Below are 26402 nucleotides of genomic sequence, written 5' to 3' on the forward strand. Positions count from 1 at the left end.
CGCCATTGTTTTTTTTTATTGGCTCTAGAGGTTAGGAGATGCTTAGGGTTTAGAGGTTTGGAGAGAGAAAAGGAGACTGAAATAGAGAAAGGTTCAGAGGTTTGGGGAGCGCGTGGATAATTGGCCTAATGTTTTAAAAAACAAAGACAGGCCTATATAAGAACTCATCGTAGAACACTACATTCAAGGACGGGTTAAAAAAAACCGCCTTTATTTTAGATCATATTTACAAAAATGCCACCGGCATACTTTCTAAGGCGGGTCTATTGGAACCGTTGTAGAAACCACGTCTTAAAAAATAGTTTTTTTAGTAGTGGAGGCTCCTCCATGGTGGGGTGGATAGTTGAGAGTGTTGGGGAATTCGAGGGAGTGAACACCGGGAAGATTTACACCAATGGGCCATGAGTAACCACATAAGGGAGCTTAGAATAGGGTTTTCTAGTTTGGGTTAAGAGTAAGGTTCCCTTAGGCTTATATTCACAAAAGGGCCCAAGTGTTGGATGCCTTAGTCTCTTTTTCTGGGTGGGAATTGTAGATTGTTTGTGATTACCTGTAAGGATTCTTGATGCATAGTAGAAATCTAATTCAGGTTGTGGACTAGATAATTGGATTAGCTTATGTAGAAATAAAGAGTAAACCAGTATAAAAGATTGTGTCTTTGTCTCTTGATTCCTATTTTTCACTCATTCAAGGTTTGAAAAGATTCAAGTTTTATGATTTTGAAAGAAAGAAAGTTAATGAAGGATCATGTCTAAGGAAGGATAGATTAAGTATTGATTACATTCGATTCATATTTGTTTCGTGATATGATCCGTTTAGAAAAGTTTATTTCTGCAACTCTATTTTTAAAAGTATGGTTTTGTTTGAAAACCAATTCACGCCCCTTTTGATTTATTGAGTTCCATCATGTTTTTTCAATTTCCTTCTAGGATGAACAAAAAATCAAAATTTCGTTCTTCTGAGCTGTTTCATGTGGATAAATATTGGAGACATGAATTGAGAAGGCTTTAGAAAAGATCCTTCTGTGTTCTTCAGATTGCATGTTATGATTTTATATTCTGAATGCATCTATGATTGTTTGTGTGTTGTAAGATAACTACCTTGTGCTTTGTCAATATCATTTGTGTCATATATGTTTCAATTATACGATGTAGCTTGTTTGACTATTGTCTTAATTTGATGTTGTACATTTCCTCTATAGTTTTATCACCATTAATTTTTGGATCTTTGTAAGGTCCTAGTTGGTTAGGGTGAAATTTATGTTTTTCTTCTTTGCCTTTACCTAGATGAATCGGGAAAAGTTAATGAAGATGGCCGGCTTAGTAACAACTAGAGGAAAAAGTACTATGAGAAGGTATATGTATGCATTTAACTAGGGATTTCAATGAAAAGTTAGTTCTGCTAGTATTGCCAATATTATATTTTAACTTGCTATGTTCTTGAAATTGCATTGATAAATCTTGTTCCATAAATATTGGATGTATCATTAGTTTCATACGGACATATGAATATTTAAGCTTTTCTCCCCTTCCCTGCTCTTCCACTATGCACTCGTTTGAGGGTTTTCACTTTATTCGTTGGTTTTATAGTTTTTTCTGGAATTAAACACAATGCATCTGCCATGTTGAATGCTGTCTTTATGTTTTGTCTTATCTTAGTTCTAGAAAGAAGAAGGTTGTCCACAAGACAACAACCACAAATGACAAAAGGCTTCAGAGCACCCTGAAGAGAATAAGGTGAATGCCTTACCTGCTATTGAAGAGGTCAATATCTTTAAGGATGACACAATTATCTAGTTTCTAAATCCCAAAGGTAATATCAGGTCCACGATATTTAGAACATTTTTTTATATATTTTAATATGATATGCTATATATAATATTTTTTACTCCACTTGTTTGTACTCTGTCAAATTCTTATTTGTCTACAAATGTGCAAACCATAAAATGAATTTTCAATATTGAATATACTAAGACCTTTCAAGGAATATGGTCTGGAATTAAAACTATACCCCAATAGCTTAGGACTTGAATTTTGATAAGTGATGTCAAAAATTGTTCAGGACCTCTTGCGAATGATGTAGGTTGTCTTGTAGCTGTTAATATCAGAAGCTTTGGTTACCAAATTTTATGGATGTTACATATTAATTCTTTCATTTTTTTTCATTCACATCAATCGTTGAGTAATTTGTGATTTTATTGAGTTTGTATACGTAGTGTATGTACACAGAAACAAGCACAACACAAATCACCAAAATGTTGACATATGAATGGTAAAATTTATGCATGATGATGAATATATAAGTATCGAACTATGAAACTATTCATGAGGTTCATTCAAAAAATAATGAATAAAAAAAGTCATAAAAAACTTCTATTCTTTAATAAATGATTAGGTTTGTTTTATATTGACTGCTATTGATAACCTTTGTGACCTGATGAACGAGATCCTAGGTGATTGTGAAATGCATTTTCATTTTCTTGATTAACATGTTTTTAACCATCTAAGAAGGTTATTAGTTAAAAAAACATCTTAGAATGCTAGCATTTAAAGATGATTCTTAACTAAAAATCGTCTTAAAATAATAGCATTCAAAGACGTTTTTTAGTTAAAAACTATCTTTAAATGGTAGGATTTTCAAAAACAATTATTAAGGGACCATCGTGGAAACTCAATACTATCCACAACATTGCCTTTTAAGATGGTTGTCAATCGTCGTAGTAAGCTTGTTAAAATTGACGTAAAATCATCTTTGTGCACTAGTGATAGAAGCCTTAATTTCATTTTTTCCTTAACCTTTTAATTTTTGGTGAATTTTATCTCATCAAATTAAATTGACATATTTTACATCCAACTTTAAAAAACTTGTGAATTTTATCCCTAGTTAATTATCCATTAAAAGCTTGTCAAAAAAAAGTTAGGAGTAAATTTCACCAAAATAAATAAAAAAATATGGGTGTAAAAAAATGAGGAGTTTAGAATAAAAAGTGCAATTATGTTAGAAGTAAAAAGACAAGGGATAAAATTGGCATGTTTCTTAAAATTCATGGGTAAAATTCTTCCAATTAACTTGTTAGAGATAAAATTTACCTAAAATTGAAAAATTGAAGATAAAAAGTACAATTAAGCCTTTATGGAAAGATAAAAATGTTTTGTTTTCATGTATATCTCATTTTCTATTTAAGATATTTATATAATTTCATATTGTTTTTCATTTTCATTTTTACATGATCAAATAAGAAAAAAGAAAAAAAATTCCTTTTATTTACACTTCAGTCCCCTTCCATCCCAGCCTCTCTCGTCTCCTTCTGACCCCATCATCACTTTCGTTGGGGTTGGGATCCGAGAAGACGTGGAGAAGCTTCTGAAAGATTATAATCTTAACGTGGTCAATGTTCGTGACCTTCGCTCCTTCGCTGCGGAGAAGCTTGGGGACCTTGGACTGAAGCGGGCCGGGCTCAAGTCCTTGGCCCTCCGAGGGATGGGCCTGGAGGTTGCCAAGCCCAAGCGGGTCACGAGGAGTAGGTGGGATAATCCCTGGCTCACTGCTGAGCAGGTTCAGTACGCGGCCGTTGATGCCTTTCTCTCTTACGAGACTGGTCGCCGTTTGAGTTCTCATAACTAATTGATTAATTAATGCCTTCTCATTCTCTTTTCTCACTGACTTGCCATGGAGTATTTGTGAATTGTAACTCCCTGGTGTTACTTGCTATGTTACCATCCGAATGCTTAATTTGATGTTTCTGAATTTAGGACCTTGGTTCTGATATGATGATTATTATTGCTATGTAATGCAGTTAGCTACGACTGATTTATGCCTTCTTGGCCCTTTTTCTTATGTTTGATATTGTTTTTGTTGCTCGTTTGCTTCGCGAGTGATGAATTGATGCGAATGCATTAAGAAATAGATTTTTGGGTTTTTACATGGAGAAGTGTACTATAAAAGATTTGCACGGGTGTATTGGATTAAGTTTACGAAGGATTTTAAAGTTTTTTTTTATAAAAGAATCTTGAAGTATTAATTGGAGATTAGATGAACGCTAACAATATTTTTTTTAATATATTTTTTTTGTGATTGACTTGAAATTTTTTTAAATTATCAATTTTTATTAGAATTTTTAGTATGAATTTTGATGCATTTTATGTGATTTTTCAATAGAAAATACACATTAAATGGTTTCATAAAAGATTTCCTGATAGATTATTAGAATTCCATTTGGGTTTGAATCCTACTAATTGGTTTGCCAGCGATTAACAAATGTTGTTGAAGAAAGAAAAAAGAAACATTTGTTCTTTCATGCAATCGAAATTTTTTTAAAAAAAATAATGATTTTATTTAATATAATTATGCCTTACAAAACAACATCTCAACTCATTCTATTTCTTTCATATTTAAGATGTGATATGATTTCAAAGAGTGATTTTAATAAAATTCAATTCTTGAACAAAAATCTTACAGATTAATTGGAGGGAGGGTTCCATTGTCAGGCATCCAATAAGAATTGAACCTACAAATTCACCCATTATGAGTTGGGCACCTTGGATACTTTTATAATTTTCAATAACCACATGTTAACTACCATGTACACATTGTTTTTACTTTCTCTTTTTCGTAACAACTTAAAATGATTTTATTTTGTTTATAAAGGCATTGAACGCTTTGCCTTATATATATATATATATATATATAAGGGATGAATGTTTACTATATATAATGATAAAATACATTGTTCTGTCTTACAAATGTTTTCATGGTCGCATAATTTAAATAATCATACTGTGAAATTGATTGTAACAGAATAATGCTCTGAATATGTAATTCATATATAGTAAAACAATTTTTTATTGGATTTGAGAAATCGCTAGTCATTTTTGTTTTATTTTGGCCATTGGACACATATTAACAATGTATTAATTCCCTCTTGAATGTAATGTCCTTGGAAGAATTGGCACGCCTTGACACCCTTCTTCTGCGCTCTTAAACAGTGTTGATACTCGAGATTTATACTCATCAATATCTTTGTATTGAAGCTTATAATTTTAAATATTTTTAAAAAATATATGAAGTGTTTTAAAATCTTATAAATTCATAAAAATTTTATAAATTCTATAAATTAATGTGTTATAAATCTATTAAAATCTAAACTATAAAATTTTAATTATAATTTTTTTAAAATATCTTAAAATTCTTTATATTCTCACAAAATCTTTTAAAATTCACATAATCTCTTAAAAGTCATCTTACTTTTTTAGTCTGCTGATGGTTACTTTAATGAACGAGTGCTTGTAAAATTTCTAAAACTTTAATTCCTAAATTTCTCTTTCTATTGTTATTGTTATGATTTCTTTGAATATATTCTTGGTTTTCTTTAAAATAAATGAGTAACTGAAATTTAAATCTGCCATAGATTTATAGAGTGTTAAACCTCAATGAAAGCAAATGAGTTTACGAGCAAAAGCAACCATTAATAAGTGACAAAATAAAAATATATGTACATAAAGACAAAATAAAAAATAAATAAAAAAACAGAGATAGTAAAAAAGAAATTGGCACCAGCACACGTTTTGCCCACTTTTGGTTTAAGTCAAAGCATGCTTTCAGCCGATATCTGATCATTTAATTTCCTTTTACTCCGATGCAATCTCCAATTACACCAGTGTACAACCACTACTTTTCCCACGCCCACAAAATAAGAGAGGTCTGAGCATTATAAAGAGAAGCAGAAGCTTTGGAAAGAGGGGATTTCCGGATTCTCCACCATAATTTCCTCTCTTTTACATTGGTATCGATCCTACACTATATTGGTTGATCAATCTTCTTAATCTTTTGGAATATAGAAATAGCATTATGGACTTGGGTAAATCATTAAACAGATTCTATTCTTTATACAATAGTTTAAGAAAGTTGTAGGATTAAATTTCTACTCATTCTTTAAGTTCTTAATCAACTTGTGAATCTAACCTGATTGTTGTAGACCATTATCATTGACAACAAAAATGAATGCAAATATGGGATTGAAATAGTGTGTTCATTAAATCAAAAGTACTTCTTTAATTTTTTATTTTTTTAAAAAAGAAGAATATTTTAACTTCTATGTCCTTGCATTATTTTCTCTTACATGTATGTACCACCATTTTTGGTGGTTTTGTTATTGAATCTTATTTCATAACATGAAGATGATAGGCCTTTCTTCACACTATCTCTTATAGTAAGCTATTCACTTGATTTTCAATTATGGTCATCATGAAGACAACAACACATAGTAGCACTAACTGATTGAATATCTACCAGGATTTCTATATGAATTCATAAAAATAAACAATTTTCAAATTGGATATACAACACTAGGAATAATAATGCATGGTTTTATTTCACACTTTTCAAGAAAATGAGATAGAAAACAGAATAATGTAAATATGATATAAAAATATTCATATATACCTAAATTCTAATTGATACCTTCAAAGAAAAAGAGAGAAGAGAGAAGAGAGAAGAGAAGGAAATATATCTATGATAAGTTACATAATGTTAAAAAGGAAAATAGAGATAAATAAAAATAATAATTAATGTTAATGAAATGTTTGCTAGATAAAAGATTATATATCATTATTCAGATATGATATGTGATACTAGTATAATAAAATAATAGAGATAAATAAAGTGAAATAAAAAGTGTTAAATGAGAATTTATGATAAAAGCATTAGTGTAATAGTAATAATACTAAAAAATTCTCTAAATGACGGAAGGGATGAATACAAATGCTGGACAGATTATGGAATGACCAAAATAGTCACCACTTAGCGGGAAAATGCCTCCATTGTTACTGAGACATGCCTAGCCAAAACCTTCTATTCTTATTGTAAAAGTATAATGAGCATGCTTTATTAGCAACTGTGTAAATAAACACTGACAAAGCCGTGAGCTTCACTAATAAAAACATCACGTGTGTTGCACGAAGCAATGCTAACGATATCAATCCATTGAAGAAAATCAACAGCCATACAATTAGTTTGGAATCTACTACAAACTGCTTTGACAATTTACACCACAATCCTTTTTCTTACTCATGATGTTTTACCTAACAGTTTACCTAATACAAAGCATGATAACAATAGAAAAGCTACTGCTCTGATATATGTAAGAGTGTATTTTGTAGCACCCATAACCAAAGTTTTAAATTGTGGTTCCGGCTCCAGTTTTGTTGCAATCTTTGAAATTGTAGAAATTGCATACACAGATTGCAGTCGTGATACAACTGCAAGGAGTCTAAAAACTATGATGTTGTGGCTAAAATTTAAAACCTTATTTATAAATTTAGACCATGCGGAAGTGATTGGTCCATTCTCCTCAGTGGTTTTTATGAAGTGTTTCAGGCCGTTTGTCAAAGCAAATGTTGAGGTCAATGAAGCTTTCAATATTCCAAGACCCTGCATCATTCAATCAGAAAGTGTGATGTAATCTCATTCATACAAATAAGTGAAATAGCACAATGCAATGAAAGAAGACTCTCACACAGGTTCTTACCTCCTTCACACCAATTGTTATGACCCTTTCCTCCATGTCAGAGAGTGGTACTGGAAGTCTTTTTAGATATGAAACAGCAGAAATGGATGACATTGGAGTCACAACCAAGTCATCTGTCACCATGTACATTGCTGGTCCTTTCACAAATCCTAGAAGACTTGATGATTCTCCAGCTGAGGACTTAGGATCAACAATATTAAATGATCTACCATAAAATGAGTAAGTAAAAGGAAAGCTTTCTGCTCCAATTGGTAATATCTGGTTGTTGAGATTAAATTGTGGAGCACATGGAGGATTGGCTAGTTTCTCTTTGATTCCTTGTGAGGTTAAATATCTGTCTGAACTCAACTCATTCATGCTCCTATATAATTTATCTATGCAGCTTACAGAAGAAAATCCTTCAAGCATATGAAGCACTCCTCCCAAGGGAAAAGTGAGAAAACTAAAAAGAAAGTCTACAAACTCTTCCTCTGCTTCAGCAAACAGAATCTTCCCATTTGATTTTCTTATTTGTATTTTCACAACCATTTGCCTACCCTTATCAGATGGTGTTTTTCCAATCTCAAACTGGTTTTGGTTTATTGGGTTAAAATTATCAACATATTGTTCCTTTCTTAAGAATAAGTCTGTCAAAGGGGTCCTTGAGATCAAGGAAAACTTGAGCAAGTCCACTACCTACACTCAAATATGAACAATCCAATGAAACTAAAGAATGAAAAAAAAAAAAAAAAGCAAAAATGAAAACCAAGTCGCTAAAACTTACCTCCTTCTTGCTGATATCAACAATTCGTTCCTCAACCGCTTCCATGTCTTCGATTCCAAGCTTCTGAAACAGGTTTACACTTTCTCCAAAAACATTTGGCGTTATGTAAAGATCATCAGAAACTATAAAAGAAGCAATCTCCTTTACAAAGCCATTTTCTAAATTCAGTTCATCTGAGGATCCCAGCACCCTATTCATTAGTTTTCCACAACGACATCTTTGATTCCTAAAAGTAGTCACAAGGGGCGGCTTTATAATACATTCGGACCAGTTCTCACAAAAGTAGTACCTCTTGGGCTCAGTATCATCGAAATTCAGCTTCAGTTGTTGACAATAATCTTCCATGGAGTTCCTTGGCTGCAGTAGCATTTCTTTGCATGTCTTTGTCCATAAATGTTTTTCTTCAAAATGTGACATACTTTCATACATTGAACTCAGGCTACCAACTTTCACTGGTTGTACATTGGACTCCTTAGCCACTGTTTTAGCAATAGTCCCCAAAGGCAAAGTTAAGAAACTCAATAGAACATCCACAAAATCCTTCCCTGCTACAGCAAACACAACATTATTTTTCTCTTTGTCGACCAAAACCTCCAGGGGAATTGTGTATTCTTGTTTGCCTAATGGAGTTGAATTTGCAACCATTGTAACTTCATTATCACAGAATAGCTATGCCAAAATCTACTTATAGAGCATTACTATCTTTTTAATTAAGGGCTTTCATAGTTAATTCAGTTGACATGGTACCGATAAAGGAGGATGTTAATTCACATTTTCTAGTTTTTAGACGACTTTGAAAAAGCAAAATATTATTAATCACTAAGTTTAACTTAACAATCACATCTTATTGATATTATGCTGCTTCCTTGAAAATTATGAATCAGTAACAATGAATTAACGCATCTCCAAGAGACTAACAAACTCTAGTAGCATAGGAAAAGAATAAAGGATATTTAAAAAAATTTAATGTATTGAATGCAATGCTGTATTTTTCACTAATTGCTTTTAATTTTTTTACATGCTGACTCTTTCTAATATAGTGTAAGACTTTTCATTAATTGGGCTTCAGCCCCGTCCTTTTATCAATCAAATATAAGGGGACATGATCAATAATTGATATTATGTATCAAATTTTGTAAACCTATTTTTTTAACCTGTGTTGGTTTAGTTATTATAGACAAGATACAATAAAATGTTATATTAAAATTTTAATTTTAAATATATAACTAATATAAATAAATATATAAATGAATACAATTAAATAATTTTATTTATTTTATTTAAATAGAAAATAAAAACTTTAAAAAAATTAATAATTTAATTTTTATTAAAATACTTTATACTTATTTCATTGATTAAAATCAGAATGTAATTTAAGTGGATGCAATCTGGATTATTATTTCCCATGAGTTGATGCAAATTTTCCTACATGATATTATCATGTTGGCATGCTAATATTATGAAATTAACTTTGTTTTGTTGAGTAACTATATGTACATGAGGACTTATGAATACTAATATGTTGAAGTCATGATACATATATATGTCTTAATTATTGTAGTAAAAAATGCTCATAATTATGTTAATCGATGAATATCTTGAGTTGTTTTGTTTTATGATTATAGTTGATTTTATGTTGACATCATAAGATTCACATTTATATGAGTTTTTAGTGAATTATTTACAAGAATTCAAAGTGTAGCAATGCCTTGTTATACTTATTGATCGAACTATAAGTGGGTTCATGAATATGCTTAACATATGAATGGAATCTATGATGTTATAACTTCTTATGGTGTTGAGATTGATAATGAATTTGTAAATATTGTATGATATTTTATTTGAATGGTGCGATATGCATTGAATGAATGACATTGTAGGTTATTAGGCACATAAGTTGGGAGTGTTGTTAACTCAATTGGCTAGTGAACAAAATTACACATGTAATAAATAAACAATAAAATTAAGTATTATCCACAAGAACTAAGTTTGTACTAAACAATTTGTGTAAAACCAAAGTTCCTAGATAAAATATAATTCAACCTGTAAAAAGATAATGCAAGGATTTAAACTAAAAAGTAATAAAAATAGAACAAAACTCTCTTAGGCAAATGATTGAACAATTAGTGGGCTAAAGTGGGTTTGGTGTTGAATTTTGATAAGAGTTTGGTGCTTGACCTTCCTAAATCACCCCTAATGCAATATTAATAGTTTTCACCATTCAATGCTAACATAAGTGTTACTATAATCCAAAAATATTCTTAACCAAGATTCTTAGTGAAAGGCCTTAAATCACTTAACTTAACTCCTAATCCCTTAGAAAGTCAAGCCAAATGATTTAAGAAAGGAGCAAAGCATCTTCGCCATCTAGGGGATAAAGCAAAACACCATTATCCGAAGCCTTCTTTATACAAAGAAGAGTTAGATAAGCATGCAGCTTAGACTATCATCCGAAGTATTGAATACGCTTTATTTATTGCCAAAATACCATTTAATGGACTCGTTGATAATAAAAGGGACAGGAGATAGCTTAAAAAAAAAATAAGATAACAAATAAAGTGTAAGTGCGAGGGGTCAAACTGGATCAATATAATCGGATCACTATATGAAATATTATTTAATCGTGGAAATGCCATGTCAGGTGCACCTATTCGAATTGTAACAAACCAATTACCAGATCAACCTATCATCATCGGCATAACCATAAAAAAATTTGCTGTTTATTAAAAAAAATATTCATAAACCATGAATATTATTAAATAAATCCAGTATGTATTCTTTTTTCTAAATTAAACTAGGTAAGTACTAACTCTCGATAGAATATATATTTATTTATAAGCTTTATCACTTGTAATAGAACTTATGTTGATTTTGATAAAACAAGGATTAAAAATATAGGGGCTTGTCCACGTCAGCTTGGATCCCAACCGCGGTAGGGGTGACGTAAGGGTTGCAGAGGAAGGAGTAGAGATAGCTTAGAAGGGAGGGGCAAGGAGGATTTGGAAGACGAGGCAATGATGGTCCACGCAGAGTTGGAGGGTGACGACGAGGTTGGTGTGGGTGTCGATGGTGACTTGGTAGAGTCTATAGTGGTAGGTGTCATGGAAGGGGTGGCTTGCGCGCTAATTGGCATGCCGTTTTCTTCTATGGGCGTTGTCATCGTTGTGGATTGGAGACGATACTAAGAAAGAAATAAAGAGAGGGATAGAGGATTTTGACTCTTGATCTTGGTGCGGTGTGCTATGCGTGACCTATTGAGAAACCTGGTGGAATTCGGGGTTTTGATCTTGTGTGGGTGAGAGAGGATTTTATTAATAATTTTTATTTTAAAATAATAAGTATACAAGATGATATTTTAAATTTGGTTAAATCAATATGCAGGGCTATTTGTTAGCTTTTTTTTTTTAAATGACCATTTGATAGCTTTTTAGTTAGGTCATTTAATTATTTTTGTTTCAAACTACATTCTTCTTATTTATATTAAAACTTGATTTTCGTAAAATTGTCTATTCCTTTTAATCTACAATGTCAATTTTTAAATTTAATTTCAAGAGTTTTTAAAAGTTAATTTTCAATAGTTAAAATCACAATTTTTAAAAGTTAATTGTCTATTCCTTAAGGCATACTACATAACAATATTTTTTCAGTATCTCTCATTACATGTAGGGGTGGAAATGACCCAAGTTGTTTGTCGAGGGCCTTGGCTCAGCCTATGTAAGATTCGGCTCAGCTCGGCTTGTTTACTATAAAGGTCAAGCTTAAGTTTTTTAAAAAGTCTTTTTAGATAAAAAGGCCAAGCTCAAACTATAAAAAAAGCTTGTTAAGCTTGACAAGCTGGCTTGTTTAACTAATAATAATAATAGTAACTTTATTTTATCAAATCTTATCTTATCCAGATTTTATTCTATCTAGATTTTATTTTATCAAGATTTTATTTCATCTAGATTTTATTTCATCCAATCTTATCTTATCTTGTCCAGATTTTATTTTATTTCGTTTATGGGCTTGGACTTAAAATAGATTTGTGAGCTTTGGGGTTGAGGACCTATATAACAACACCAAAATTTTAGTTTAGGAAGTTTTTTTCGGAGAGGAGAATAATTCTAGGATTTTAGAATTCCAGTTTTTATTACTGTTCATGCACATTGTTCACGTAGAATAAAATTCATTTTCTGCCATTTCGTTTCGACTTCAATCTACAGTTTCATTTCTACTGATTAATGGAAGGCTAAGTCTCCAACATTGTTTTCTCTCGAGGATCAAGCACAGTCCTCTTTGATGTTTTGTTATTACTATTGAATACAGATCAGTTTTTCCACTTCACAAATTACTTTGTATTTATATTTATTGCTATTAATCCATGCATGCTTAGTGCTTGATTAATTGTCTCTGTGCTTAATTTACATTCATGTTTAATGATTAGTTTCGTTCATGATTAATTAGTGTATGTGTTATTTAATCACATGACCGTCTTATGTTAATTTTCGCTTAGTAATTTAATTTAGGATTGGATTAAGTGGTTGAACTGATTAAGAATAAATTCTCGTAACTTAGGATAAGAGACTTGCTTGTGAATCAAGGGGAAACATGTTTTAATTCTTTCTAATTCAAAGTTACTTGCTGTTTAATTTACAAAAACAAACAACCCTCCAATTCGTTACTGTTTTATTACTATTTGAGGGAGACAACCGACGACCTGCATTTTTAATGTTTATTTGATTCGGGTACGGCCTCGATCAATAATATATAAGATATGACTTAAGTAGACTAAGATGAAATTATTGTAGATATATTTTTTAAAAAATATTTAATATAATTATATATTCAAAAATCGGATTAAAAATTGTTAATTTAACTAATAATAATTTTTGTTTGGCTATATTAGTGTAAACCATCTCTAATCCATACATTTTTTAATCTTATGCTCTTTTTATTTTCTTTTGATATACTTTGTGCTTTAACGACTTGAATTCAATATGATTTTGTTTATCAATTATTTTTGGATTTGTACATTACTTACAAAATTTTATAAGTCTCTTTTTTTAGTTAATATTTCACTAGGTTTTAAAATAATTAATTAATCAAAGACGTCTTTAAGCAAGCTTTTAAATAGGCTCGTGGGTCAAGCCAGGCTTTTAAGTAAGCCGAGCCGAGCCTAAAAAAAAAAGCCTATGACCGATAATGAGTCAAACTCAAGCCTTACGTATTCAACTCAAGTCGAGCTCAAACTTAGTAAAACTTGACTCATTTCCATCCCTAATTACATGCCTTATAGCAAATTAGTATAACATGGCCTTATAAATATCGATTTAGATGCTCATGATTCTTTAATCACTAAGTTTAACTTAATCACATCTTATTGATATTATGCTGCTTCCTTGAAAATCATGAATCAGTAACAATGAATTAACGCATCTCCAAGAGACTAACAAACTCTAGTAGCAGAGGAAAAGAATAAAGATATTTAAAAAAATTTAATATATTGAATGTAAATTTTCCTACATGATATTATCATGTTGGCATGCTAATATTATGAAATTAACTTTGTTTTGTTGAGTAACTATATGTACACGAGGACTTATGAATACTAATATGTTGAAGTCATGATACATATATATGTCTTAATTATTGTAGTAAAAAATGCTCATAATTATGTTAATTGATGAATATCTTGAGTTTTTTTGTTTTATGATTACAGTTGATTTTATGTTGACATCATAAAATTCACATTTATACGAGTTTTTAGTGAATTATTCACAAGAATTCAAAGTGTAGCAATGTCTTGTTATACTTATTGATCGAACTATAAGTGGGTTCATGAATATGCTTAACATATGAATGGAATCTATGATGTTATAACTTCTTATGGTGTTGAGATTGGTAATGAATTTGTAAATGTTGTATGATATTTGATTTGAATGATCGTGCGATATGCATTGAATGAATGACATTGTAGGTGATTTGAATTATCTTTTTAATTAAGGGCTTTCATAGTTAATTCAGTTGACATGGTACCGATAAAGGAGGATGTTAATTCACATTTTCTAGTTTTTAGACGACTTTGAAAAAGCAAAATATTATTAATCACTAAGTTTAACTTAATCACATCTTATTGATATTATGCTGCTTCCTTGAAAATCATGAATCAGTAACAATGAATTAACGCATCTCCAAGAGACTAACAAACTCTAGTAGCATAGGAAAAGAATAAAGATATTTAAAAAAATTTAATATATTGAATGTAAATTTTCCTACATGATATTATCATGTTGGCATGCTAATATTATGAAATTAATAATTTAATTTTTATTAAAATACTTTATACTTATTTCATTGATTAAAATCAGAATGTAATTTAAGTGGATGCAATCTGGATTATTATTTCCCATGAGTTGATGCAAATTTTCCTACATGATATTATCATGTTGGCATGCTAATATTATGAAATTAACTTTGTTTTGTTGAGTAACTATATGTACATAAGCACTTATGAATACTAATATGTTGAAGTCATGATACATATATATGTCTTAATTATTGTAGTAAAAAATGCTCATAATTATATTAATTGATGAATGTCTTGAGTTGTATTGGTCAAATTATTCATGATGATATGAGATGTAATTGAGATGATGTTGTTTTATGATTATAGTTGACATCATAAGATTCACATTTAGATGAGTTTCAGTGAATTATTTGCAAGAATTCAAAGTGTAGCAATGTCTTGTTATACTTATTGATCGAATTATAGGTGGGTTCATGAATATACTTAACATATGAATGGAATATATGATTTTATAACTTCTTATGGTGGTGAGATTGATAATGAATTTGTGAATGTCGTATGATATTTGATTTGAATGATCGTGAGATACGCATTGAATGAATGACATTGTAGGTGACTAGGCACATAAGTTGGGAGTGTTGTTAACTCAGTTGGCAAGTGAACAAAATCGCACATGTAGTAAATAAACAGTAAGATTAAGTGTTGTCCATAAGAACTAAGTTTGTACTAAACAATTTGTGTAAAACCAAAGTTCCTAGGTAAAGTATAATTCAACCTGTAAAGAGATAATGCAAGGATTTAAACTAAAAAGTAATAAAAAATAGAACAAAACTCTCTTAGGCAAATTATTGAACAATTAGTGGGCTAAAGTGGGTTTGGTGCTGAATTTTGACAAGAGTTTGGTGCTTGACCTTCCTAAATCACTCTTGGTGTAATATTAATAGTTTTCACCATTCAATGCTAACATAAGTGTTACTATAATTCACAAATATTCTTAACCAAGATTCCTATAATGAAATGGCTTAAATCACTTAACTCCTAATCCCTTAGAAAGTGAAGCCAAGTGATTTAAGAAAGGAGCAGAGCATCTTCGCCGTCTAGTGGATAGAGCAAAACACCATCATCTACACTATTTCAGGTCGTCTTTCGTGTCTCACACAAGAGAAGCCTTCTTTATACAAAGAAGAGTTAGATAAGCATGTAGCTTAGACTATCATCCAAAGTATTGAATACGCTTTATTTATTGCCGAAATACCATTTAATGGACTCGTTGATAATAAAGGGGAGGAGAGCTTAAAAAAACAAGATAACAAATAAACTGTAAGTGCTAGGGGTCAAACTGGGTCTATATAATCGGATCACTATATGAAATATTATTTAATCATGGAAATGCCATGTCAGGTGCACCTATTAGAATCGGAACAAACCAATTACTAGATCAACCTATCATCATCGACATAACCATAAAAAAAAATTCTGTTTATTAAAAAAATATTCATAAATCATGAATATTATTAAATAAATTCAGTATGTATTCTTTTTTCTAAATTAAACAAGGCAAGTACTAACTCTCAATAAAATATAGATTTATCTATAAGCTCTATGACTTGTAATATAAGTTATGTTGATTTTGATCAAAACAAGGATTAAAAATATAGGGGCTTGTTCACGTCAGCTTGGATCCCAACCCCAGTGGGGGTGACGTAAGGGTTGCAGAGGAAGGAGTAGAGATAGCATAGAAGGGAAGGGGCATGGAGGATTTGGAAGACGAGGCAATGATGGTCCACGCAGAGTTGGAGGGTGACGAGGAGGTTGCTCCATATCCAAGCCTAGGCGGTGGTTGATGTTGGAGAGCTAGGAATCGACTTGGGAGGGGGAGGAAGTGACGAGGGTTTGGATGGTGACTTGGTAGAGTCTATAGTGGTAGGTGTCGTGGAAGGGGTTGCTTCGCGCGCTAATTGGCATGCCGTTTTCTTCTATGGGCGTTGTCATCGTTGTGGATTGGAGACGATACTAAGAAAGAAATAAAGAGAGGGATAGAGGATTTTGACTCTTGATCTTGGTGCGGTGTGCTATGCGTGACCTATTGAGAAACCTGGTGGAATTCGGGGTTTTGATCTTGTGTGGGTGAGAGAGGATTTTATTAATAATTTTTATTTTAAAATAATAAGTATACAAGATGATATTTTAAATTTGGTTGAATCAATATGCATGTCCTGGGCTATTTGATAGTTTTTTTTTTAATGACCATTTATAGCTTTTTAGTTAGTTCATTGAATTATTTTTTGTTTCAAACTACATTCTTATTATTTATATTAAAACTTGATTTTCTTAATTGTCTATTCCTTTTAATCTACTATATCAATTTTTAAATTTAATTTTAAGAGTTTTTAAAAGTTAATTTTCAATAGTTACTATATCAAAAGTTAATTTAATTCCTTTTAATCTACTATATCACAATTTTTAAAAGTTGATTGTCTACTCCTCAAGGCATACTACATAACAATTTTTTTCACTCTCTCTCATTACATGCCTTATAGCAAGTTAGATAACATGGCCTCATAAACATCGATTTATAGATGCTCATGATTCTTTAACTATTACATTATTCATAGCATACAAAAAAAACATTTAACTATCATGTAAAATATTTTAACGTATTTTTATTTACTTTTTTCTAAAAATTAAAACGAACAAAACGGGAAGTGTTTCAAAATGATTAAAAAAAAAAGAAGGAAAGAAAGCATCCATTTGAAGAAGTTAACCGTTTACCGTTTACAAAAAAAAAAAAACCGTATCCGTTACAACAAGATGTCTAATTGTTCTGTGAATTACGAGTCTCTGTTCGATGGATTCTACCATGGCTGCAACAGCCATTCCATGAGATGTGCAAGTTCACAAAGTTTCCCTAAAAATCAATGTCAATCAACCAAACATATTCATCCACACCATAATCTCAGCAGCCTTACCATCAAAGCAAAAAGTTAAACAAACCATGCATTTGTAGAAAAAGAAAAAGAAAAAAAAAACAAGTTCAGTAATTATCCATCACCATACAGAACCAGAATCATTTTCATTCCTTTCTTAAAGATCAAAAAATGTAGAAAACGAAAACACTACCAATTTCTATCCACGTGATGAATATTCAATAAACCAGCATTGTCTATTCATCACAACCACAACAAGTATGACACAAAATAGTAAAATACCAGAGGCTAATATACCAAGTAATAGTGATTAGTAAGAAATGACGAAATTACCGAACGCTACATAATCGCTGAAGGATCATTCAACTGGCGTCCAATCTCATAGGAGAGAAAGGCATCGATGGTCGCATACTGAACCTGTTCCTTAGTGAGGCGACGATCATCCCACCTGCTCCTTGTGATCCACTGTGGCTTCTCAACCGCCACGCCCAACACGTGGCGGGCCAACGTCGCCAGCCCGGCCTGGCTCACGTCAGGGTAAAACGCGCGAGAAAGCCTCTCCACGGCCAAGGGGCGGAGGTCACGGACATTGGCCACGTGAAGATTGTAGTCTACTAGAAGCTTCTCGGCGTCGGCGCGGATCCCGACACCGAAGAAGGTGATGTTAGGGTTAGCCAGGAAGGAAATGAGAGCGGCTGGGATGGAGGGCGCGTGGATGATCTGGAAGATGAGGCAGCGGTGACCGATGCAGAGTTGGAGGGTGGCGACGGGGTTGGGCTGATAATTGGGCCGCCACTCGACATCCAGGCCCACCATGAGGTTGTTGCGGCGGCGGACGCCGTCGTTGTTGGGGAGCCAAGAGGCGACTCGGGAGGGGTCGGAGGTGAGGAGGGTGTGGATTATTGTGTCGTAGTGGCAGCACTGGAAGGTGACTTCGTAGAGGTTGTAGTTGTGGGTGTGGAAGGGGAGGTTGTGGTCCACCACGCTCATCGTGACCACTGGGTACATTCTGTTTTGGATCCAAAGCGGCACGCTATTTTCTTCTACCATCTTCGCGGATTCCAGAAAGAAAACTTCAGAGAAAGAGAGAGAGAGAGAGAGAGAGGGAGGGTTTGATTTTGAAGGGTTATGTCTGATGGATGAGAGAAACCCTATTTCTATTGAGTGTGGTACCGTATGCTTGAAGATTTGAAACGACTTCTTACTTTACTACGGTTTTATATTACTTACTTTATTTTCGTTCTTTCTTGTTTGTTTTTTTCCCCTAATTTATTAAGTTTCACTTTTCATCTCTATTTTTTGATTGTTTTTAGAAATATTTTTTCAATAGTTAAAATCACAATTTGAACATTAATCACACTTTTAATCATCATATTATTTATATATTAAAAAAATTAATATCAATTTTAACTATATAAAAACAAACATTTGTCGTTTGAAATGTAAAAAAAGCTACAGCCTACAATACTAGGATAATCTCTTTTTCTTTAATTAGATAAGAAAATTTCCAAATTTTTTAACTTTTGAGAATTTTTATTTTGAAGAAATAAAAGAATAGTGTCATGCGAAAATAAGAAGTGAGAGGAAACTTTTCTTTTCTGATTGTTAGTGAAAACTGTGAAAGTCATACTTGAAGTTGAAAGAGAAAAAAAAAATCAGAAGTGGGAATTAGTATAGTATAGAATAGATTTATTGGAACAAATAAATGGAAACTAAAATTAAGGAATTTCGTGCACTTCAATTGTGTGAAAGAGGATAAATTGCTTTCTTGGTGTTTTTTTTTTTTCCTTTTATTTCGATCCATTTCCTCTTCAATGCAAAACATTTTAGGCACGCATGGCCCTCTGTGCATCATACATTGATTACATTTTGCAGCACCTGCCTCCACCGATCTGACCAATTCCGTCTAGCAGTGTTTTGTTTTATACAAATCCCCAAATGAAGAATGAAAAGACGTTAGCACGTGGGGTAGCATTAAAAAAATGCAAAAAAAGGGTTAAGTTCATCACATCAACTATATATAGAATAGATTTACTCGAACAAATAAATGGAAACTAAAATTAAGGAATTTCCTGCACTTCAATTGTGTGAAAGAGGATAAATTGCTTTCTTGGTGTTTTTTTTTCCTTTTATTTCGATCCATTTCCTCTTCAGTGCAAAACATTTTAGGCACGCATGGCCCTCCGTGCATCTTACATTGATTACATTTTGCAGCACCTGCCTCCACCGATCTGACCAATTCCGTCTAGCAGAATTTTGTTTTATACAAATTCCCAAATGAAGAATGAAAAGACAAAACACAGCACATGGGGTAGCATTAAAAAAATGCAAAAAAAGGGTTAAGTTCATCACAACAAGAGTGAAGAGGATAACGACTGCTTTTGTTCATCATTTTTTCTACCAAGAATTCAATGGCATTCCCTATGTTTGAATCACCATGAACCCAAATGATCACACTGTTACGAATAACAGAGACCCCATGCAGCCGGCATAGTACGCGAAGGTAGTGCACAGCACTAGCATGTTAATATGCACGTACTATTTTCTCATTAGATAACCTCAAAACATAACATAACAATTTTTTTCACTATCTCTCATTACATGCCTTATAGCAAGTTTGAATAACATGGCCTAATAAATATTGATTTAGATGCCCATGATTCTTTAACTATTACATTATTCATAGCATACAAAAAAATATTTAACTATCCCCTAAAATATTTTAACGTATTTTTATTTACTTTTTTCTAAAAATTAAAGCGAACAAAACGGGAAGTGTTGCAAAATGATTTTAAAAAAAAAGAAGGAAAGAAAGCATCATATATCAAGAAGTTAACCGTTAACCGTTTACAAAAAAGGTTAACCGTTTCCGTTACAACAAGATTTTTAATTGTTCTGTGAATTATGAGTCTCTTGTTCGATGGATTCTACCATGCATGGCTGCAAAAGCCATTCCATGAGATGTGCAAGTTCACAAAGTCTCCCTAAAAGTCAATGTCAATCAACCAAACCTATTCATCCACACGATAATCTCAGCAGCTTTACCATCAAAGCAAAAAGTTCAACAAACCATGCATTTGTAGAAAAAGAAAAAGAGAAAAAAAAAAAAAAACAAGTTCAGTAATTATCAATCACCATACCGAACTCGAATCATTTTCATCCCTTTCTTAAAGACCCAAAAAAAAATGGAAAACGAAAACACTACCAATTTCTATCCACGTCATGAATATTCAATAAAACCAGCTTTGTCTACTATTCATCACGATCACAACAAGCATGACACCAAAACAATTATCTCCGAATGCAGTAGCCAATAACCACGTGCATGCATATCAACAATAGAAAAAGGTGTGGAATAGGCATAAATCCGTGGAAACGTAGCTAACAACAGGTATGTAGTCGTAAACACTGAAACACCAGATTAAGCATTCGGATGCTAAGAAAGAAATCACAAAATTACGAAATCAAAATGCGTCGTCCAATCTCACTGGAGACAAAGGCGTCAATAGTCGCGTACTGAACCTGTTCATGAGTGAGGAAGCGATTGTCCCAGAGGCTCGTGGTGATGTGGTGGGGCTTGTTAATGTCGACGCCCAGGAAGAAGCGGCCCAATGCGGCGAGCCCGGCCGAGCCCAGCCAAAACACCTTGAGCTTCTGCTCGGCGAGGGAGCGAAGGTCGACGGCATTGGCCACGTGGAGATTGTAGTCTCTCAGAAGCTTCTGGGCGTCGTCTCGGACGCCGACCCCAACGAAATTGACGTGGCGGTTGGCGAGGAAGGAGGTGAGGGCGCGTGGGACAAGGGTCGCGTGGAGGATCTGAAAGATGAGGCAGTTGTGGTCGATGCAGAGCTGGAGGGTGGCGACGGGGTTGGGCTGCTGACTGTTGGACTGGGTGTTGGGCCGCCACTCAACGTCCAGGCCCACGATCTTGAGGTTGTCGTGGGTGTTGCGGGTGTTGGTGGAGAGCCAGATACCGACTTGGCAGGGAGAAGTGGTTACGAGGGTTTGGATGGTGTGGGTGCCCATTTTCACTTCGTAGCTTTTGTAGTTGTTGTTGCCGATGCCGTTTTCTCTTATCAGTGTTGTTGTCATCGACATTGTTGTGGAATAGAGAGAAAAGGAGAGAGGGAGAGAGGTTTTTGATCTTGGGGTGTGTGTGTGTGTTATGTGTTAAGCATGGAGAAACCGTATTTCTACTGAGCCTGTGGAATTTGGGATTTTGATCGAGTGTCGGTGAGTGGGTATCTTACGATTTTCGATTTTAGTTTGCTAATTCTCGTTAAATTTTTTTTCGGGTAAATGATACTAGATGATGTAGATGATGCTCAATGCCGCATACCTCTATAATGTTTAGTTGCCTAAAGTGAATAGATTTATTGGCTCGCTTGTAACCTAGATTTCATATATGATTGCTTTTGATTATGTTTGGGTAACACATTTTAATTATCTTTGAAAAAATTATTTAATTATTTGATAAACATATGAGTTTTAGTATTTATTAATATTTTTTAAAATATTGTTTAAAATAGTATTTATTAATATTTAAAATAGTATTTTATAAAGTGTTAGCTTTTAACTTTTTAATTTATTTAATATATTTATTTAATTTTTTTTATAAATTTTTAAATAAATTATGATTTTATTATTTTATATTTTTTAACTATTTCAACAATTAATTTTATCGAACGTTATAATTTAATAAGTTAATTTTCAACTTTCAACTTTCAAAGTTAACTTTTCACTCTAAATAGTAATTTTTAACTAACTTTTCAATTAATTTTATTAAACATAAACTTAATTTTAAAATAATTGTTCATCTTCATTTAAAATGTTAGTTAAATTAAAATGATTGTCCACAAATGTATCATCACCTATTTTCAATTTTATCCTTATATGAAAAAAGTATATTTGATTCGGATTCTATGTAAAAGAAATGTTATTAACACCCAAATTTTAGTTCTAACTTTCTTTTGTATTACGACAAAGATTTCTAACGTTGAAAGTTCAAGAAAATGTGCAAGATAAATAAATCCAAAACCTTCTCATATCCTTAGCAACATCCTTTGTAAAAGGATAAAGTTTAGAAGTGTTATTTTATATGGGTGCAACACAGTAGTATTGAAGAAACTTTTTTTAAGCAGAATTATATTAGTCTCAGCTGTAATACAATAATATAATATAATGTAAAATTAGTATAATAATATAATAATTACAATGTGTGATAATTTACAATAAATTAGTATGCTCATGCATGCATTGCTCCGGCTCCGATACTAATTGGAAGAAATTTGAATATGTGAAGAAGTGTCAACAAAAGCAAGCATCATCAAATTTCGTCCAAGAACATAATATTGAGCAATATCTTTCTATGCTACCAAATTATAACTATATTCACACTTTTTATAACCAAAACTAGTTATTCTTTTAGGATTTATGCTGTAATCTAATCATTACTTTCATTGTTCGCCTTCAAAAAAAGAACAATCACTTTATCGTTCGTCAAATGTTGTCCAAACTCCAAACGATAGTCTCAGTAGCTAGCTATGCCATCAAACTAAGTATGCAAGTTCAATAATTCATCGGCATACGAAACTATAGAATCTTTTTCATTCTTTTCTCTCAAAAGACCTAAAACTCGAAAACGAAAGAACATTACCGATTTCTATATATCCCATCATTTTCCACATCACCAACATTCAACAAAACCCAGCATCATCCATTCATCACAATCACAGCAAATAGACACGAAAACAAAATCCGAATACAGTAACCAATTATGACCACGTGCATATCAACAATAGAAAAAAGGCATAATAGACCAATCAACAGGTATGTAGTCCTAAACAGTGAAACATCAAAATATGAAAGAAATGACAAATACGAAAGCAAAAGGCATTAGTTATCAGAAGTCAAAGTGCGACCAACCCCACAGGAGACAAAGGCATCAACAGCAGCATACTCAACCTGCTCCTCAGTGAGGGAGCGATTATCCCAACGACTCGTGGTGATATAGCGGGGCGTGCTAACCTCAAAGCCCAGGGTGCACAGACCCAACGTGTCGAGCCCTGCCCAATACAGCTCAGGCACGTTGAGCTCCTCCGCGGCAAGGGAGCGAAGGTCGCGAACATTGGCCACGCGGAGATTGTAGTCTTGAAAAAGCTTGTCCACGTGACCATGGATGCCGACCCCGACGAATGTGACGTTGGGGCTGGCGAGGAAGGAGATGAGGGCGCGTGGGACGGAGGGCGCGTGGAGGATCTGGAAGATGAGGCAGCGGTGGTCCACGCAGAGGTGGAGGGTGGCCACGGGGTTGTTCATGTTGGGCAGGGTGTTGGGCCGCCACTGCGCGATGAGGCCCACGATGAGGCCCGGAGGGTAGCGGGTGGTGTTGGTGGAGAGCCATGAGCTGACTTGGGAGGGGGAAGAAGTGAGGAGGGTTTGGATGGTGTCGGTGTCTTCGACGGTGACTTCGTAGAGCTTGTAGTTGTGGGTTTCGGTGCTGTTTTCTCCTATTAGTGTTATCGTCGACATCTTTGTGGATTGGAGAAGACTCGGAGAGAGAGAGAGAGAAAGAGAGAAGGAGAGAGGGTTTTGATCGGTGTGTGTGTGTGTGTTATATATGCGTGACGCATGGAGAAACCGTTTCTACTGAGCCTGGGGAATTTTGGTTTTTGATCGAGCGTGGCGTGCGTGAGCGAGGATTTGAACCTGAACGTACCATTTCGCCATTTCGGATTTTGGTTTGCTAATTATTTTCAATTTTTTTTGGATAAATAAATAATGAACGTTTTTTTTTTTGGAATGCTACACTAGTAATGTATTCTCTTTACAAAAGGCAAGGTGTTAATACTTGATAGAGTATAATTGATTTGGTAAATTTGATTTTTCTTACGTAACGTAATAATGTTTATGTGAGTTGGATTTCAAAGGTTATCAAAGTCAAAACAAGTGGTTAAAAAAATCTTTATACAAGTATGATAGGAATGAAGCATTGCAGTGAATTTCATATAACAAATTCCACTAGAGGTGTTGAGCTGGCGAAATAGGATTGGGTTGTGGGAACATGCTGTCTGTCATTTCCTATTTGTTATTTTTTCCTTTATGTTATATTGCTGTTATCTTGTACCTTTCTGTTATATCCTTTTCGTTATTCTGTTTTGGTGTAAATCAGCAAGGTTATCTTGCTATATAAGTGGGTTGTTGGTGTAAGAAGGCAGATATGACAAAATACAGAACGCTTTCCTTTTGCTGGAGGTTCCTAGCCCTCGAAGCTAGGCTTGTTTTCCTTTATCTTCTCTGTTCCTACCATATTTATAGATTATTACCAATAAAGTCCTTATATTAGCAATAGAAAATTGAACTCATATCATGTTCTTTTAGGACATAAGTATGTTGTTTATCAATTAAACAAAATTTTGTAATTATTTGATAAATTTGACCCAGTCAATTTTTTTTTAATTTGAATCAAATTAATTATAATGGATTGGGTTTTTGGATTTATTTTTTTAACTTAAATTAAATTGATGATTCGGTCATTCTTTTTTATATTTAAAGTTGAATGCTTCTTTTATCTTTGTATTTTCTTTTATACTATAATTAAAATTTATGACGATGCTCAACGTGACATGCCTCTATAATGTATATAGTTGCCTAGAGTGTATGGATTGATAGACTCCCTTGCCTTGGGCCAATATTTCAGATACATTTATTTGAATATGTTATTCAATTCTTCACTAATTGAGTCTTTTATTCAAGAAAAAAGAATTGAGTCTTTAATTAATTAGTTTTCTTAACCTGCCGTTTTCTATTTTAATTGACAATTTGACATCGATCCATATACTAACAACTCATGCTATGTAAAAAAAAAAAAAAACTCATGGATTTTACAATCGTACAACATATATCATTCAGTACATAAAAATGTATATGTACGTGATGATTAATTTTGTTTCAAGAATAGTGTATAATTGTTATATAATCTTCATTTATAGTTTTGGTTAAATTAGAATAACTGTCTACAAATGTATCATTGCTCATTTTCAATTTTATCTTTATATGAAAAGGTTTATTAGTGTCGGATTATGGGTAGATATTTTTACTAACACATACCCAATTTTGGTTTTGACTTTCTTTTACTTCAATTTATTTAACCTTTTATACAAAAAAGAAAAAACAAGAGGATGAAAAAAAAACAGTAATAATTATTATTAAGTTTTTTTTATAAAAGAAAGTTAAAAAAAAACTCAAAAGAAAAATATGAAAAGAGGAAGAGATGTATGTATATATCATGCATGCATGCATCTGGCTTATATGAAAAAAAAAAAAAAAAGTAGGCATGCATAACCCTCCGTACGTGCGTATCCACCCAACAATCTGACCAATTCAGTCTAGCAGTTTCTTGTCTAATATATCCTCAAATGAAGGAAAAAAGAAGACAGAACACAACACATACAGGGGTAGAAAAAAAAAAAGAAAATGCACAAAGGGATTATTTTATTACAACATGTAAGATTGTAGAGCATAAGAACTGCTTTTGTTTAGCCATCATTGTAATTTTCATTTCAAATTTTTAATTTTTAGAAAATTTTACTTCAACAAATTAATGTGATGCATTTTATCACAAACTTTAAAAAAAAATTGTAAAGTTTACTCCCCATCATCTTCTTCAACCAAGAATTCAACGTCATTCCTTATGTTTGATTGTTTGAACCGTCATGAAGGCATGAACCCACATTGCCACACCCACTACCAACCAAGTAATAAAACTCCCTGCCATTCTCCATTGTAAGCCTTTCAACCACCATATAATACGTAATTGTTCTCCTCATGTTTTAGTTTGTCACACCATGATTGTGAAAGAATAACGATTTAAAATGATTGCCTTAAATTAAATATACAAAT

General features: G+C 32.8%; 5 protein-coding genes and 1 non-coding gene across 6 annotated transcripts; 2 read left to right on the forward strand and 4 right to left on the reverse strand.

Moving 5' to 3' along the window:
• The first annotated feature begins 920 nt into the window (after window positions 1-920).
• Window positions 921-1006, forward strand: LOC114397804. Its single transcript, XR_003663427.1, has one exon. It is a non-coding gene; the product is annotated as a small nucleolar RNA Z159/U59 (small nucleolar RNA).
• Window positions 1007-1310: 304 nt separating this feature from the next.
• LOC114397321 lies at window positions 1311-3766 on the forward strand. The gene is made up of 3 exons (XM_028359387.1): window positions 1311-1354; window positions 1659-1736; window positions 3276-3766. Exons 1-3 carry the CDS (start codon window positions 1311-1313, stop codon window positions 3622-3624), a joined length of 471 nt encoding a protein of 156 aa, XP_028215188.1. The 3' UTR covers window positions 3625-3766.
• Window positions 3767-7065: 3299 nt separating this feature from the next.
• Window positions 7066-7764, reverse strand: LOC114397322. Its single transcript, XM_028359388.1, has 2 exons — window positions 7526-7764; window positions 7066-7428 (listed from the first exon to the last, which is right to left on the reverse strand). The coding sequence occupies exons 1-2, from the start codon at window positions 7652-7654 to the stop codon at window positions 7066-7068; spliced, it is 492 nt and encodes a 163-aa protein (XP_028215189.1). The 5' UTR covers window positions 7655-7764.
• A 9864-nt stretch (window positions 7765-17628) lies between these two features.
• Window positions 17629-18663, reverse strand: LOC114394807 (Werner Syndrome-like exonuclease). Its single transcript, XM_028356478.1, has one exon. The coding sequence runs from the start codon at window positions 18549-18551 to the stop codon at window positions 17841-17843; it is 711 nt and encodes a 236-aa protein (XP_028212279.1). The 5' UTR covers window positions 18552-18663; the 3' UTR covers window positions 17629-17840.
• Window positions 18664-20957: 2294 nt separating this feature from the next.
• Window positions 20958-21741, reverse strand: LOC114397323 (Werner Syndrome-like exonuclease). The gene has a single exon (XM_028359390.1). It carries the CDS (start codon window positions 21597-21599, stop codon window positions 20958-20960), a length of 642 nt encoding a protein of 213 aa, XP_028215191.1. The 5' UTR covers window positions 21600-21741.
• Window positions 21742-23196: 1455 nt separating this feature from the next.
• LOC114394834 (Werner Syndrome-like exonuclease) lies at window positions 23197-24301 on the reverse strand. The gene has a single exon (XM_028356507.1). The coding sequence runs from the start codon at window positions 24030-24032 to the stop codon at window positions 23397-23399; it is 636 nt and encodes a 211-aa protein (XP_028212308.1). The 5' UTR covers window positions 24033-24301; the 3' UTR covers window positions 23197-23396.
• Window positions 24302-26402: the final 2101 nt, after the last annotated feature.

This window comes from Glycine soja, chromosome 18 (assembly GCF_004193775.1).
Source record: "Glycine soja cultivar W05 chromosome 18, ASM419377v2, whole genome shotgun sequence".
Lineage (NCBI taxonomy): Eukaryota > Viridiplantae > Streptophyta > Magnoliopsida > Fabales > Fabaceae > Glycine > Glycine soja.

Excerpts from the sequence above, each read along its gene's own strand:
- LOC114397321 (XM_028359387.1), top strand. The coding sequence starts at position 1,311 with ATGGCCGGCTTAGTAACAACTAGAGGAAAAAGTACTATGAGAAG. Across the intron at positions 1,355-1,658 it reads GGAAAAAGTACTATGAGAAG|TTCTAGAAAGAAGAAGGTTG; the intron begins GTATATGTATGC and ends GTCTTATCTTAG. Across the intron at positions 1,737-3,275 it reads AGCACCCTGAAGAGAATAAG|TCCCCTTCCATCCCAGCCTC; the intron begins GTGAATGCCTTA and ends TTTACACTTCAG.
- LOC114397322 (XM_028359388.1), bottom strand. The coding sequence starts at position 7,654 with ATGTACATGGTGACAGATGACTTGGTTGTGACTCCAATGTCATCCATT. Across the intron at positions 7,429-7,525 it reads TAACAATTGGTGTGAAGGAG|GGTCTTGGAATATTGAAAGC; the intron begins GTAAGAACCTGT and ends TGAATGATGCAG.
- LOC114394807 (XM_028356478.1), bottom strand. The coding sequence starts at position 18,551 with ATGGTAGAAGAAAATAGCGTGCCGCTTTGGATCCAAAACAGAATGTAC.
- LOC114397323 (XM_028359390.1), bottom strand. The coding sequence starts at position 21,599 with ATGTCGATGACAACAACACTGATAAGAGAAAACGGCATCGGCAACAAC.
- LOC114394834 (XM_028356507.1), bottom strand. The coding sequence starts at position 24,032 with ATGTCGACGATAACACTAATAGGAGAAAACAGCACCGAAACCCACAAC.